The 15,176-nt window shown below is 41.0% G+C and overlaps 1 protein-coding gene across 1 annotated transcript in view; it reads left to right on the top strand.

The window, feature by feature from the left end:
- The window catches only part of LOC117357779 (cytochrome P450 2K6-like), a 62,832-nt gene that overhangs the window by 10,855 nt on the left and 36,801 nt on the right, over positions 1-15,176 (top strand). The window contains exon 3 of the mRNA XM_033938876.1: positions 9,491-9,640. Coding sequence (XP_033794767.1) covers positions 9,491-9,640 — 150 coding nt within the window. The remainder of the gene's footprint in view (positions 1-9,490; positions 9,641-15,176) is intronic.

Here is a 15,176-nt window from a genome sequence, read left to right as displayed (position 1 = left end):
GCAAGGCTCTCTCCTTCCCGGCAGCAAGGCTCTCTCCTCTCCTCCCTGGCCAGGCAAAAGCGGCAGTAGCGAATGCGACTCACTACTCTGCTGTTACTCCGGGCGTCTTCTCTCCATTCAGCCGCCCAAGCGGAAACAGGAAGTTTTCACTGAGGGCGGGCCACAGTGGAGAGAAGACACGAGGAGTGCTGGAAGGAATGGATCGCTACTGCCAGGGCAGACCTCTTACCAGTTGCGTCCCTCCTGCTGGACTCTCTTTGGGAAAGGTGTGGGGATGTGGTGGTGGAGGGGGCTTAGGAGTGCCATAAAAAAATTAAAAAAAGGTAGATGGAGGGAGAGGGGAGATGGGGAGTTGGTGGACTGGAGGAGAGATGGGGAGAAGATAGATGGGAGAAATGAACTTGGTAGAGGGGGGAGATGGACTTGGGGGAGATCATGGAGAGGGGAGATGAGGGGAAGGATAGAAGAAATAAAGATCTAAAAACAGGAGAGGGAGAGAGATGGTGGACAATGGGATTTAGGGAGGGAAGAAACAGAAAGGAAGAGAAGTTGGATACAAGGGATGGTGTGGAGGGGAGGGATAGATATACCGGATAGGAGGGTAGTTGGGACGAGAAAGGGAAACATGGTGGACCCTGGGGTGGTGGGGCAGGGGAGAGAGATGAAGGATGAAAGGGTAATTCAGAAAAGGTGGATGGAGATGAAAATAAGGAAAGATACCAGACTTCCAGGGGAGGGAAGGGAAACGGAAGGGGAGGACAGAGACAGAAGATGGATGGTTAGCACGAAGAAAGAAGAAAGGAGACCCTGGGAAGCAAGTTATCAAAAGACAACTGGAGCCGGGGACCGATAAGATCTGAATAATGATCAGACAACAAAAGGTAGAAAAAATAATTTTATTTTCTATTTTGTGGTATTAGACCATGAACGTGAGCTAGGATTTAAGAGAGAGAAAAAGTCTTTTTTGTTTGTTTATTTTGTTTACACCACAGCGTAAGTGTGGGTAGGAGAGGGCAAAGTGAGTAAAGAGGCTATAAAAAGGGTGAAGAGACTATAAAATAACCCCACAGGATATTTGAAAAAACATCCACTTGGGCAAGAAAATCGAATCAAATCGAATCGAAAAATCAATTCAATAGGCTGAATCAAATCGAATCAAATCAATTTTTTTTTTCTGAATCGGGCAGCACTAGTGTGCACACATTTAGTATTTATCACAAGACCCCTGAGCTGAATTAAGCATGCATTAGCACCTAATGCAGCTTAGTAAAATGGACCCAAAAACTCTTCTGGATCTTATGGCAGTTTTTCTAAAATTAAAATTTAGTAACAGTAAGAACATAAGAACATAAGAAGTTGCCTCCGCTGGGTCAGACCAGGGGGTCCATTGCGCCCAGCAGTCCGCTCACGCGGCGGCCCATCAGGTCCATGACCTGTAAGTGATCTTGTCTAAAACCTTTCAATACCCTTTCATACTCCTATCTCTGCCTCTATCTATATCTCTCAATCCCCGTATCCTTCAGGAACTTGTCCAATCCCTCTTTGAATTCTCTTAATGTATTCTGTCCTATTACATCCTCCGGAAGCGCATTCCAGGTGTCCACCACCCTCTGAGTGAAGAAAAATTTCCTAGCATTGGTTCTAAACCTGTCCCCTTTCAATTTCTCTGAGTGCCCCCTTGTTCTTGTAGTTCCCAATAGACTGAAGAATCTGTCCCTTTCCACCTTCTCTAAGCCCTTCATAATCTTGTGAGTCTCTATCATGTCTCCTCTGAGTCTCCGCTTCTCTAGGGTGAAGAGCCCCAGCCTTTCCAGCCTGTCTGCGTATGAAAGGTTTTCCATACCTTTTATCATTCTTGTCGTTCTTTTCTGAACCCTCTCAAGTATTTCCATGTCCTTCTTTAGGTTCTTTAGGTACAGCTACCAATATTGAACACAGTATTCCAGATGCGGGCGCACCATCGCGCGATACAGCGGCATGATGACTTCCTTCGTTCTGGTTGTAATACCCTTCTTAATAATACCCAACATTCTGGGTAGAAGTCAAAACATACATATTCATTCAAAAATTGGAGGAAAGAGCCTCAAAAGTCCCAGTGTGCACAGCATGATAACTGAATTGCAAACACTAAGAAGGACTAGTTTCCAAATTAAACAGAACAAACTTTAGTTCAAGGCAAGGCAATTTCAAAGTCTCTAAAAAATTATTGCATCATCAGGGGATTGTAAAGTGCTGTATTTCACCCATAAATTTACTTTCACTGGGTTCTCTTTGTGCCTCAATTGCTTCACAGATAACACTGGCCAACACTCATTTTGGTGCCTCAAATGTTTGACCTGTTTCTGGGTTAGACCTGTTGCTGATTCCACAGCACCACCTTTCTCCTATCAGCTCTAGCTTTTGAGATATAGAACATGTGTCATATACCACTCTTCACTCTGCTCGCCCATTAAAAAAAATCAGGATATTTTAGTGTAGTGTTTAAATAAATATCTTTTAAACATGAAGGAAACATATTAAAAATTAAAAGTGTACAACATGAAAATCTACTTATTTCATACCAAAAGTACAAGTTTATGATACAAACTTTCCAGTCATTTGACACACAAGAAGCTCCTTTTGTAAGACTTCCAAAAGTGGGACCTGCCAGGACAATCCTGCATAAGATTCCAATAGTCTGCCATCATGTGTGCATCCCATCATCCATGGTATCTGGCATCCATTGTTTTTATATCTTGATGAACTCTTTCATCTTGCTCTTTGCTTAAGTCACCAAGGTTACTTGGAAAGCGATCTAAGTGACTGTGCAGATAATAGACTTTAACACTCATATTACAGCCAAGCCTGTTGAAATGAAAGATGTATACAAAAAGTCACTGCATGAAAAAATGTATGAATAATATTCTCAAAAATAATTCCACAAATATTAAGTCTTTACTGGTTGAACTCTGCTCAGAGACATGAAGGCTATATTTTGCCTCACCAACCAATCATTGCAGTGTTCATTTTTTTCTCCAGTAGAGATATTCTCATTAACTGTTGTATGCTAGCTACAATAGCTATGCTCAGCTGCTTATGCAAGTGTACAATTGAAAAATGAATTATTTAAACTTAGCTTTAAAGCAGTAGCAGGTTCCGACGTGCCACGTTTCGGTCCTTCGTCAGGGAACCGACTAACATTAACAGTTAAACTGGAAGTGAAAGCTCTGAAATGAAAACAAATTTAATTTTAAAATTTATAATTTAATTAAATACACAGAAGTAAAAACGACTTAAATCCACATTTCAGAGACGCTCTGCATGGCTTGAACTACAGGGAAGGGCTCACCATGTGAAGTACAGTTTGCTAGTATCATCTTAGCATGGTTTCTCCTTGAAGTACAAACGGAGACTGCAAGCTGAATATACTATTTAAAGGCAACTTCGCGCCAAAACTGAAGACTGCAAACGTCATACGTTGCTACGTGAAAAACTGCTGACTCAAACCCACACATACTGTCAATCGCGGCTTCAAAGACAGATGCTGGAAACTCACACATACGCGCTGCTTAAGAGCTGTCTTAACCAGACTATCACACATACCACTTGAACAAACTAAAAAGTGGGGTGAATAACAGTGCAAAACCGGACCTCCCCTAAACAATAATGAGATGAAGATAAACAAAACATGAGAAATGAATAAATAAAGCAGCCATACTCTCTTGCCTAGGTAGATTCATACCAAGTAGGAAACATTAAAGGAAAGCCCTCCAGTCACTATTTAATCCTTGAGGGGACAAAGTGCCCAGAGTGTAAATCCACTTTTGCTCCAAGGCATAAAGCCTAGTCCTCAAATCTCCACCTCTGGGAAGTACAGGTGCAACCAAAACTGAAAACCGCAGAGAGGAAATAGGGTGTTGGGCAGAGAGCCAGTGGTGGGTAAGAGGAGCCTCCAAAACTGCCTTGCCTATTCTGCTAATGTGTTCACCTATTCTTGTTCGAACACTCCTAATAGTGTGACCAACATAAAGCAGCTGACATGGGCACTCAATAATATATACCACCCCCTGAGTGTTACAATTGGTGGATTTTATAGATCGACGTTTTTTCACCCATTCAGGAATGCTAACATCTGTAAGCTTTACACTGTATTGGCACATGGAGCACGAAGTACATGGTGAATGAATGCCTGGAGAGCTAGAATAGGATGGCTCAGAATGATATTGGGCTTTGGTAAGATGTTGTTTAAGGTTCCACCCCCGTGAATAGGCAAATTTAGGGAAATTCGCAAACACATCATGATACTGTAAAATATTCCAATGTTGTTTAATAATTTGCTTGATCTTAAAAGCCTGGTGAGAGTATGGAAGCACACATACTAATTCTGTATCTTTGGGTGTTTTATTTGGTAATAGCAGATTATCTCGGTTCGACCAAAGGGCCCTTTTAAAGGCTCTTTTGATGACAGAAGCTGGATATCCCCTTTCTCTGAATCTTTCTTTCATGTGTTCATCTTTGGTCACAAAATCACTTCCAGTAGGTATATTATTGCGGAGGTGCCTGGGATGATAGCTATCATATCTAAGGAGATTATTACGATCCGTAGATTTCCTATGGATCGTGGTGATGAATTTCCCAGCACCCAAAGATATATTGATGTCTAAAAAAGGTAAAGATTGCGTGTTACATTGAGCTGTAAATTGCAGGTTAGGATCTTGTTGATTGAGCCACACCAAAAAAGTCTCCAATTCTGATTTGGTGCCCAGCCAAACCGTAAACACATCATCGATATATCTCTTCCATAGAAGTAATTTTGAAAAAAATGCAGAGGAATAAAGATGTTTGTCTTCAAAGGCAGCTACATATAGGCATGCTACTGTTGAAATGAAAGAGCAAATCCTCCATTAATTGTGTGTAGTTGTCTGCCTTCTTGTTGCCAAGAAAGTTTTTCACAACAAGAACAAATGAAGATCAGGCACATGACTTGATTTCATTCATTGAAATATTAGAAATTGTCTTGGGCATACTGCAACAGTAAGCCCTCTTGATCTTCTCAGTCAGGATATTCATCTTCCATTCAGCACCTTCTCAAAATTCAAACTTCCATCCCTTGGTGATCTTCTAAAGACAATCCAATCTATGAATACTTCTAACAGCCCTATTGAGAATATCCCACCATCCACTCTAAAAAAAAATTTCCCGATATTTGGTCCCTTTCTTTATGAAATGGTTACCTTAAATCCTGGAAATCTGCTTTAGTTTTTCCAACACTAAAAAACCAACACTCAGACAAAACCAACTGCGATAACTTCCGTCCCACTGCCAACCTTCCTTTCATTGCCAAACTCACAGAAAAAATAGTGTTCAAGCAACTCTCTGATTTCTTTAAAAAAACCAATGCGCTCCACCCTAATCAAATAGGTTTCCGTGTCAACCATTCCACTGAACTATCTCTCCTTGGTCTCACCACTACCATATATTACTACCACAATCACCATAAATCTGTTCTCCTCATATATCTTGACTTTTCAGCAGCTTTTGACACAATCGATCATGCCCTCCTCCTCCATTGCCTCAAAAACAGTGGAATCTCAGGTCATGCCCTCCTTTGGTTCTCATCTTATTGTACAGATCGGAACTTCAAAGTCCACTCTAAAGTTTCTTCTTCCCCTCCAGTCACTCAAACCTATTGTGTCCCGCAATCCAAGCAATAAATACCAAACTTGACAAAATCAGTCACTGGCTTTGATTTACGGTAACCGCTTATCTCTCAATATAGACAAATCCTGTGGTATTCTTTTACCGGCTAAAAATAATGAATCTTTAATAGGACCAATCTGCATAGACGCCAAACAAATCCAAATTGAACCTAAAGTAAAATTATTAGGAATCATCCTAGATAAAGACCTCACCTATCATGACCAGATCAGTGCAGTTACACAAAAATGCTTCTATAAACTCTGATTAATTCGCTCTATAAACTCCATCCTCGAACCGGCCTCCATCCAAACCCTAATTCATTCCTTGATTATTTCCCACATAGATTACTGCAATTGGTTATACAATGGAATCATGCAAAAAGGAACCCGCCGATTGCAATTGATTCAAAATACTACCATTAAATTTATCCACAACAGAAAAAAATATGATCACGTCACTCCGCTGCTACGTGAAGCACATTGGCTTCCTGTTTTGTATTGAATTACTTATAAAATTCTCCTGTTATTTAAGATTAAACTCGCCCATTCCCCATCATTTCTTGATAAATCCTCATTCCTTATGCTTCTCCTCGGGTACTGAGATCCGCTGATTAAAATCTACTAACTGTTCCATCTCTTAAAGATCTTTTCTATACTTGCAACTCTATCTTCTCCGTCACTGCCCCTTCCCTCTGGAACGCAATGCCATCTCACCTTCGATCAGAAAACTTACTCGACAAATTCAAAACCAAACTAAAAACCTTTTTATTTCAAGATGCATACCAAAATTTTGGATAAAATCCTTTTTTTTCACAATTTTTAATTGTTAAAAACAACCGCTTTTAAGAAGCGACCCCCTCCCTTCCCTATTCATTCTCTCCCTTCCCCTTCCTTTTATTTTGACTTCAAAGTAATTTTGAATCTTCCCCTCCCCAGTGCCTATTGTATCAACTTTGTCCCTATGTCTTTGTCTGGTTTTTATGTTACCCTATTTTACTTTTATTTTTATTATTACTTTTATTTTTTTTAAACTCTAATTTTAATCAACTGTAAACTGTCCAGATATTTGTTTGATGGTCGGTATATCAAACTGTAAATAAACTTGGAAACTTGGATTGATGCTATGCAATTTGGGTCATTTATAAGTTGTCTGAACTGTGGGCCACTGAAAATTTCTGCCTTCAGTTTTTCCAGGTAACATATGCACTCACGTATTCAATGCATGAACCGTCATTATTAAAAGCCTTTACAAATTGTTACATCAGGCCTAGCTTTATAGTGGTGGCACTATGGTTCTGACTCATGCTACCAAAGGTTCATTGATTACATTTTGTCCTCCAACCACCATATATTCCCTCGGAGACCAATCTTTTTTTCTACAATGTTCATGTTTGGCTCTACCATCCCAAAGGCATAAAAAGCAACCATATCTAAGAAATTAGAGCTGATGCAGTCTATCCAATGCAATTTTCTGAATCGGCGCTCCAAATAATCCCAGGAACAGGTAAAAAAAAAACAAGGCACCAAGAAAAAAATATTTTTTTGTTGGCCTGTATAATTTGTTTAGAGACTATTTGAAATTGCCTTGAACTAAAAATTGTTCTGTTTAAATCTGGAGGGTTTTCCCCCCCCCCTTGATAGAAACCAGTCCTGCTTAGTGTTTCCAATTCAGTTATCATGCTGCACATACTGGGACTTTTGAGGCTTTTTCCTCCAATTTATGTATGAATGAGCGTGTTTTGACTTCTGCCGTTTCTACATTTTAGTTGTTTGTCTACATGTTTTTGGTGGTGTTTCATCTGAATATATTTTTGATCTTTTATAAAATTGCCCATGGTATTTGCTCAGTAACAAAAATGTGCATTTTTATGTACACACTCCGCCCGATATTCAGCAGGAATGGCTCCTAGGCTGTTAAATAGCCCTTAGCTGTCTAAATGCTAATATTCAGCATGAGTTAGTCACTGAAGATTAGCAGCTAGTCCGATCACCGCCTATGTTGTGCAACATGGCCAGATAGTGCCAATATTCATTGGATGACCAGCTAGGTTTACCAGCCAAAAAGACTTGTCTGTGGCTGCTCTAACTTAGCTGGCCAGCCCAACAATATCGGCTTAACCTGCTATGTTTCTAGCAGCTAAAATAACCCCCTGGAAATCCAGTGCCAGTCACTGGATACGACCCAGCATTGAATTTCTGGGCTTTCCACCAACTGCAGGAGACAGTCAGGCTGCCTCCCTTAGTCTCTATTTCGGGCACGCTGTATATAGGCATTTCCAGTGGCACAGTTTGGGTAGAGCAGCGGATTAGCAATGCTGCCAAATATTAAAAGTATTATTAAAAATGGATAAAAGTAAGCCAGTTGATACAGTATACCTCTTTGCAGAAGGAATTTGAGGAAGTTTTCACGGGATATGAACAAAGGCCTTATTTGGAATGCAAATTGGCTTAAAGATAGTAAACAGAGTAGAACTAAATGTCAGGTATTCCAGATTATTTGGCAATATTAATTAATCTTTATTTGCCACCTCAGACCTTTGTTCATTAACAGATTATAGACTTGTATCCCTCACCCCTCAAAAACGAAATGGGACACAAGACATTCAGCATTTTTTGCTCTAGCACCAGCATTATGGAATCTATTACATTTAAATTTACATTTAGAATCTTCATGTACTAACCCCCTCTTTTATTAAGGTGCGCTAACCGATTAGCGCGTGCTAATCAAATTAGTGCGCACTAAACGCTAACGCGTCCATAGAGTAACATGCACGTGTTAGCGTTTAGCGCGCGCTAATCAGTTAGTGCACCTTAGTAAAAGAGGGCCTATGTTCCGGGTACTTTTAAAACTTATTTTTTTGAACGCGCATTTTCCCATTTATAAAAGCAAAAATAAGGGAGAGCTTTATTTCTATATATCAAATTTATGTGTAAAGATTTACAAATTCATATAGGGCATGATTTCTGCCACTCAGGCAGAATATCTTTATATATCTTATAAAGATATATAGGCCTATGTTTCTTAATAAAATAGTGCTTCTTAACTTAGGGCTCCTTTTATTAAGGTGTGTTAGGGCCTTAACGCACGGAATAGCATGCGCTAAATTGCCGCGCGCTAGACCTTAACACTAGCATTGAGCTGGAGTTATTCTAGAAGCATACCATGTGGTTTAGCGCGTGGTAATTTTGTGTGTGCGCTAAAAACGCTAGCACACCTTAGTAAAAGGAGCCCTTAGATGCCCTGTTATTTAAAAAAAAACAAAAACTCAGAAGTTATAAAATAGTAACTTATTAAATGACGGCAGATAAAGACCCGAATGATTCATCCAGTGTACCCAACCATACACGCTTTATAAATTAATGATTAATTTAAATTGTTCTTTTTCTTAGATATTTCTGGGCCATAAACCCAGAGCTCTGCCCAATACTATGCTTAGGTTCCATCTACTGGAGTCTCCATCATAGCTCTCTCCAGCCCATCCTCAACTGAATGGCCATATTTGGGACACAGACTGTGCAAGTCTACCCAGTACTGGCCTTAGTTCTTCAATATATACCATTATTTTCTGATTAGAGATCCTCTGTGTTCATCCCATGCTTCTTTCAACTCTGTCCCCTTTTTCCTCTCCACCAAGGACTGTCCTCCTAACCAAAATCATTATTGAATTCAAACAGGAAGTACGTGGTACTCAAACAATGGGGTGAGAACATGTAAAAAGCTAGAAATCCTTAGATAAAAGAAAGCAAGAACTTAAAAATTCCCATGCATATCAGGAAAATCTTTATTTAAAAGAAAATTCATTATCTTGCAGGTATTGTTTTTTCTCGTGGAAACAACTGGAAAACAATGAGAAGATTTACCCTGGCGACTTTAAAAGATTTTGGCATGGGAAAAAGAAGCATAGAGGAAAGAATTGCTGAAGAATGTCGATTTTTGATACAATATTTTGAACTTCAAAAAGGTAAATTTTATATTTCTGTTATAATCTCATTTTATATATAACCTCTCTCTTTCTTCCTCTCCCTTTTCTTGAGAAGGAATTGTGCTTACCGCCCTGGCATAGAAAACTACCTCAAAATGACAACAGTTTATGAAGCTTGGCTTCTTAATTAGCTCTCCTTGCATACACAATTTTTTTTTTTTAAACCTAACACTTACACATGTACAGCCAAAGTTCATTTTTTAGTTCAAAGCCGACGCTGCGTCTCCTCTCTCGATCCCCGCCAGAGTCGGAAGTCTCCTCCGACTCTGGTGAGGTTTGATAGAGGAGCCGCGGCAGGGGCTTTGAACAAAAAAATGAACTTTGTCTGGCCGGAGCCGGCAAGCCTGCTGCGAGACAGAGAGATGGGTGGTAAGCGCGCATGCGCACTCTGCCGGCCATAGAACTACAGATCAGGCGTTAAGAGTGCGCATGCGCGCTTAGCATTTTATTATTATAGATATATATGTTTATTTCCTAGAAGAAGCTATTAAATAAAAGCATGTAAGTAATACAATTTAAATTTATATTTATATTTAAGTATATATTGTGCCTTTTTATAAAATACGTATATCACAACAAAAAATTATGTTTATTTCCTAGAAGAAGCTATTAAATAAAAGCATCACTTTTCAAACATATATATATATTTATAAGCATCACTTTTCAAACATATATATATATATATGTTTGAAAAGTGATGCTTATAAATTTATATTGTATTACTTACATATAGAAAGCCTTTTTTGGATACATGCTTTTATTTAATAGCTTCTTCTAGGAAATAAACATAATTTTTTGTTGTGATATACGTATTTTATAAAAAGGCACAATTTTGAAATCTAATGATATTTTTCAGTCCAGTCAGGTTTCTTTAAGGATCAAGGCATTGAAACTGCACTTCTCACTATGATAAATGATATTGGACCCCTTTTATCAAGAATTTTAATATGGGCTGACGAGGTAAATGCTCCAACGCTCATTCAATTCCTGTGAGTGTTGGAGCATTTACCTTGTCGGCCCACGTAAAAATGCTCTACTGCGGGGCGTTCAATAATTTATCTACCTGAGTATGAACGAAATAGCAAGAGTGTTGAAATAAGTTTGCACATGTTGCGGTTCAGTGTGAATCTAACATTCCAAGAGACAGGATATCAGGAGAGTGCTCATGCAAATCAAGTAAGAAACTGTTAGTTCTGGAGCACTGTTCAGTGATAAAATTTCTCACAAAAGGAAAAGGAGATCAATGAACGCATGACTGCAGTTTATGGTGGGTCTGCCCCATCATCCTACAAAGTACAATTTTGAATCAAGCAGTTAAAGTGGGGTAGAGAATCCATTGAAGATGACCCTCACATAGGATGGCCTATAAAAGCAACTTCCACAGAAATGTGCGAGAAAGTCGAGGATTTAATTTTGTCAGAGAGACAAATTAATGTTTCCCAAATAGCTGAAAAAATGGGCATCTCGACAGGTACAATTTGTAAAATAATTAATGAAAAGCTGAGCATGTCCAAGGTTGGTGCAAGAAGGGTTCCAAGAATGCTGATGCCACGTCAGAAGGCCATGAGGCTCCAGTGCTGCCAGGAGAACTTGGAGATGCTCTCTGTGAAAACCAAGTGAATTTTTTTTCATCATTTGGTAACTGGAGATGAGACAGGTCTATCACAGAGATCCTGAGTCCAAAATGGAGTCAATGTATTGGAAGCACATGTCATCCCCCACCCCAAAAAAGTTCAAGACAGAAAAATTACAGGCAAAGTCATGGCAACTGTCTTTTGGGATGATGAAAGATTTTTACTGTTGGAGTTCATGCCACACAAGACAACCATAACTAGGGATAGTTATGTCAACACAATGATCGCTTTGTGGGAGTCAATCAAGGAGAAAAGATAAGGAAAACTCACAGCAGGCGTGCTGCTTCTTCACAAGAATGTGCCAGTACACATGTCATGACAATCACAGGCTGCTATCCAAGAATGTGGGTTTTAGCACACCCTACATTCCTGACCTGGCTCCCTCGGATTATCTTCTATTCCGAGTTTTGAAGAAATCTCTTCATGGACAGCAGTTTTCAAGTGATGAAGACATCAAGGAAGCTGTGATGTCCTGATTTGAAGATCAAACAGAAGAATTATTTTCAAAGAAGTAAAAGTCATTGCCATAAAAATAGATGAAGTGTATGGAGCTATCCAGGGGATTTTACTGAAAAAATGAAACAACATTTTTGGAAACTCTTTTCTTTCTTACTAAGTTAGATAAATGAACACCCTTCGTACCAGTTTGATTAAAGGAGGCCGTTGTTTGCCATATGGATTTGACTGCAGCCTTTGATATGATTGATCACTCATTACTTCTTAATTATATTAAAAATGACAGTGATACTGTGGGTTGTTCAGAAATCCTTTTATGCCCTCAGAAAGTTTAGGCCTCTGTGAAGAAACCTATCTTCACATCACAGTGAAATTATACATACTCATAGAATGATGGTACAGTGACATCCTGTTCTACAAGCACAGTAAATACTGTAAAGTACTTGTAGTATTGTGAGGTTGCCACTAGAGGTCACAATAGCCATTTTGAAGAGCAACTGTGGCAAGAAGGTGTGAGTGGATATCACCAGTGTTCCCTCTAAGCGGGCGGGTGTTGTGAGCAAACTTTTTTCACCGTGAGCCAAAAATATCGGGCGCCAGCAAGTTATGAGCCAACTCGCCCGATTCTCCTCTCGCCGCCCTGCCATCTGCCGTACGCCTCTTCCGATCGTGCGCTGTGACGAGAAACGTGTGCGCTGCGATGTAATATTTTGTGCGCCAGCGCACGCCAGTGCAGCTTAGCGGGAACACTGGTTCAAATGGTTTTATTTATTTCCCCAAATTTATTTTTGTTATACGCATTGAAAATATTTGATATTGCGTTTAAATCAAAATCTCAATAAACTTGAAACGAGTGCCCGTGAGATTGTGGGAGGGTTAAATACTCAAAACTTAGAAGTTTTTGCTACGCCAGCTTTCTGGTATCTTTACATACAGTGGCGTACCTAGCATATGTAACATCCGGGGCCCATCATTTTTTGGCACCCCCCCCCCATCTGTAAGAAAAACATGATTTTTAGTAACAATCCACACGTCACACATGAGTACCTAGGAAAAGGCAGCATCTTACATATTGCAGTGAGCAGTACATCAATACACCCATTGTAAAACTAAACAAGCCAGACCAGCACAGATCAATCCTACACCGTCAATCCTAACAGAAAACCATGTCTTTCGAACACACAGAACACAGAAAACACCTTCGCCTAGTAAGGAATATGTAATCACAAACTAACCCCTCCCTCTTTTACAAAACTGTAGTGTGGATTTTAGCTACGGAGGTAACAGCTCTGATGCTCATAAAATTCTGAGCATCAGAGCTGCTACCACCAAGGCTGGTGCTAAAAACGCTTCACAGTTTTGTAAAAGGGGGGATAAAATAAAAATACATAGACAAAGGTTAAATTGAACCAGCAAGAAGCTGGACTCTGCATACAATGCTTCACAGAAACAGTGACACATGTCTCCTAAAGCAATAAATAAATAGAAATTTTTTTCTACCTTTGTCTTCTGTGGTTTCTCCTTTCCTCATCTTCTTGTAACTCTCTTCCTTCCATTCACTGTCTGCCGTCTCTCTTCCCCTATATGGCATCTTCTCTCCTTCTATGCCCCTTCCAGAAACTGTATGCCTCCCCCTTCCATCTCTCCTTTCACCCCATTGGTCTGGCATCTCTCTCCTCGCCTTCCCTCTCCCACACCTCTCCTCATAGTCTGGTATCTCCCCTTCCCTGATTCTCTGGCATCTCTCTCCTTTCCTTTTCTTCCATCTTTCGCTCCCCCTCCATGCTCTCACATCTCCCCCTTCCTTTTCCCTTAGACTGGCATACCTTCCTCCTATGCTCCACGCCCTGGCATCTCCTTTAATTCCCTCCCTCATCTTCCTTCTCCCTCCAGCTGGGTACCGCAACACTCTTCCCTGCAGCTCTGCACTTCCCCACAATTGCCATGCTTCGGTTCCTCTTCTTCCTTCCTTCCTCCCCCCCCCCCCCCGCGGGACCCTGCGGCACCATCAACTCTTACTCCCTCTAATGTCGGCCCTGCAGCTCCAGACTTCCTCGCACCTTCTCCCCTCCCCCTTTGGATCGCTATTATTTTAAATGTTATAGCCGCGGAGCTGTATCCATCAGTGGAGATGTCTAACCTCGGCCTGCCCCGGAACTCTTACTGCAGCAGCCGCCCGTCTAGGCAGGAACAGGAAGTCACTGTTGCAGTAAGAGTTCCGGGGCAGGCCGAGGTTAGACATCTCCACTGATGGATACAGCTCCGCGGCTATAACATTTAAAATAATAGCGATCCAAAGGGGGAGGGGAGAAGGTGCGAGGAAGTCTGGAGCTGCAGGGCCGACATTAGAGGGAGTAAGAGTTGATGGTGCCGCAGGGTCCCGCGGGGGGGGGGGGGAGGAAGGAAGGAAGAAGAGGAACCGAAGCATGGCAATTGTGGGGAAGTGCAATCCCCCCAATGCGTCCCCTTACCTTACCTCCCCTTACCTTTGCGACGCGTGTGTGCGCTGTGAAGAGAAACTTTGCGCTGCGATGTAATATTTTGTGCGCGAGCGCAGGCCAGCGCACCTTAGCGGGAACACTGGATATCACCCCTGAGTACTTTTCTCTGCACCAACAGAGACGAGTAAAAGTAGGCCCCAGATGGTCTTCCGGGGTAGGGGAGGCTAGAGCTGGCTTAGATTTTCTTCAGGGAGTGGGCTGAGGAAACCTGAATTCTGAAGTTCCAGAGGGGCAAAGGGGGTTGGTATCAGGCTAGAATTTTTATGTGGGTCCACTTCTGGCCAATATTCATCCAGGATCCACATAAGTCTTATGCAGATCCTAGCTGAATACTGACCTTGACCCACATAATCTCTGATGATGTGCACAATTATAATTAGCCCCAGATAGCCAATGCCAGCACCGCTGACCACTGACAGCTGAATATCTACCCCATTATGGGATCCTTTTACTAAGGAGCGCAAACCAATTTAGCGCGTGCTAAATGCTAAGGCGCCCATTATATTCTATGGGTGCCGTGGAGGGGCATAATAAAAAAAGGTCTAAGTCCCCTTTTGGCCTAGGCTCTAAATGCTAAAAGTAGAAGCTGGTAAAATGTCCATTCTCAAAAAAAACGTCCAAAATGAGGTTTTTTTGAGAATTGCCTACCTCTACGTTCATCTGTTTAAATGCCCAGACCACCACTATATATACACTTACAACACATTACCAACCAAAAAACAGCTTAAGTTCCAAACGCTCAAAACCAGACCATTTAGGCGAAGGAGGGACCAGTCCTTTGCCTAAAAGCTGGATTCTGTAACCAATGTCTGTCAAAAATAACACCAGTTACAGAATACACACACACACAAACACACACACCCAGCAACGATCGCAGCAGGAGAGATGGCTCATCTCCCCTGCCGCGATCCTCCCCCCAAAGTG

Source organism: Geotrypetes seraphini, chromosome 3 (assembly GCF_902459505.1).
Source record: "Geotrypetes seraphini chromosome 3, aGeoSer1.1, whole genome shotgun sequence".
NCBI lineage: Eukaryota > Metazoa > Chordata > Amphibia > Gymnophiona > Dermophiidae > Geotrypetes > Geotrypetes seraphini.
Note: the sequence above shows the minus strand (reverse complement) of the source record. Positions and strands in the feature narration are given on the sequence as shown.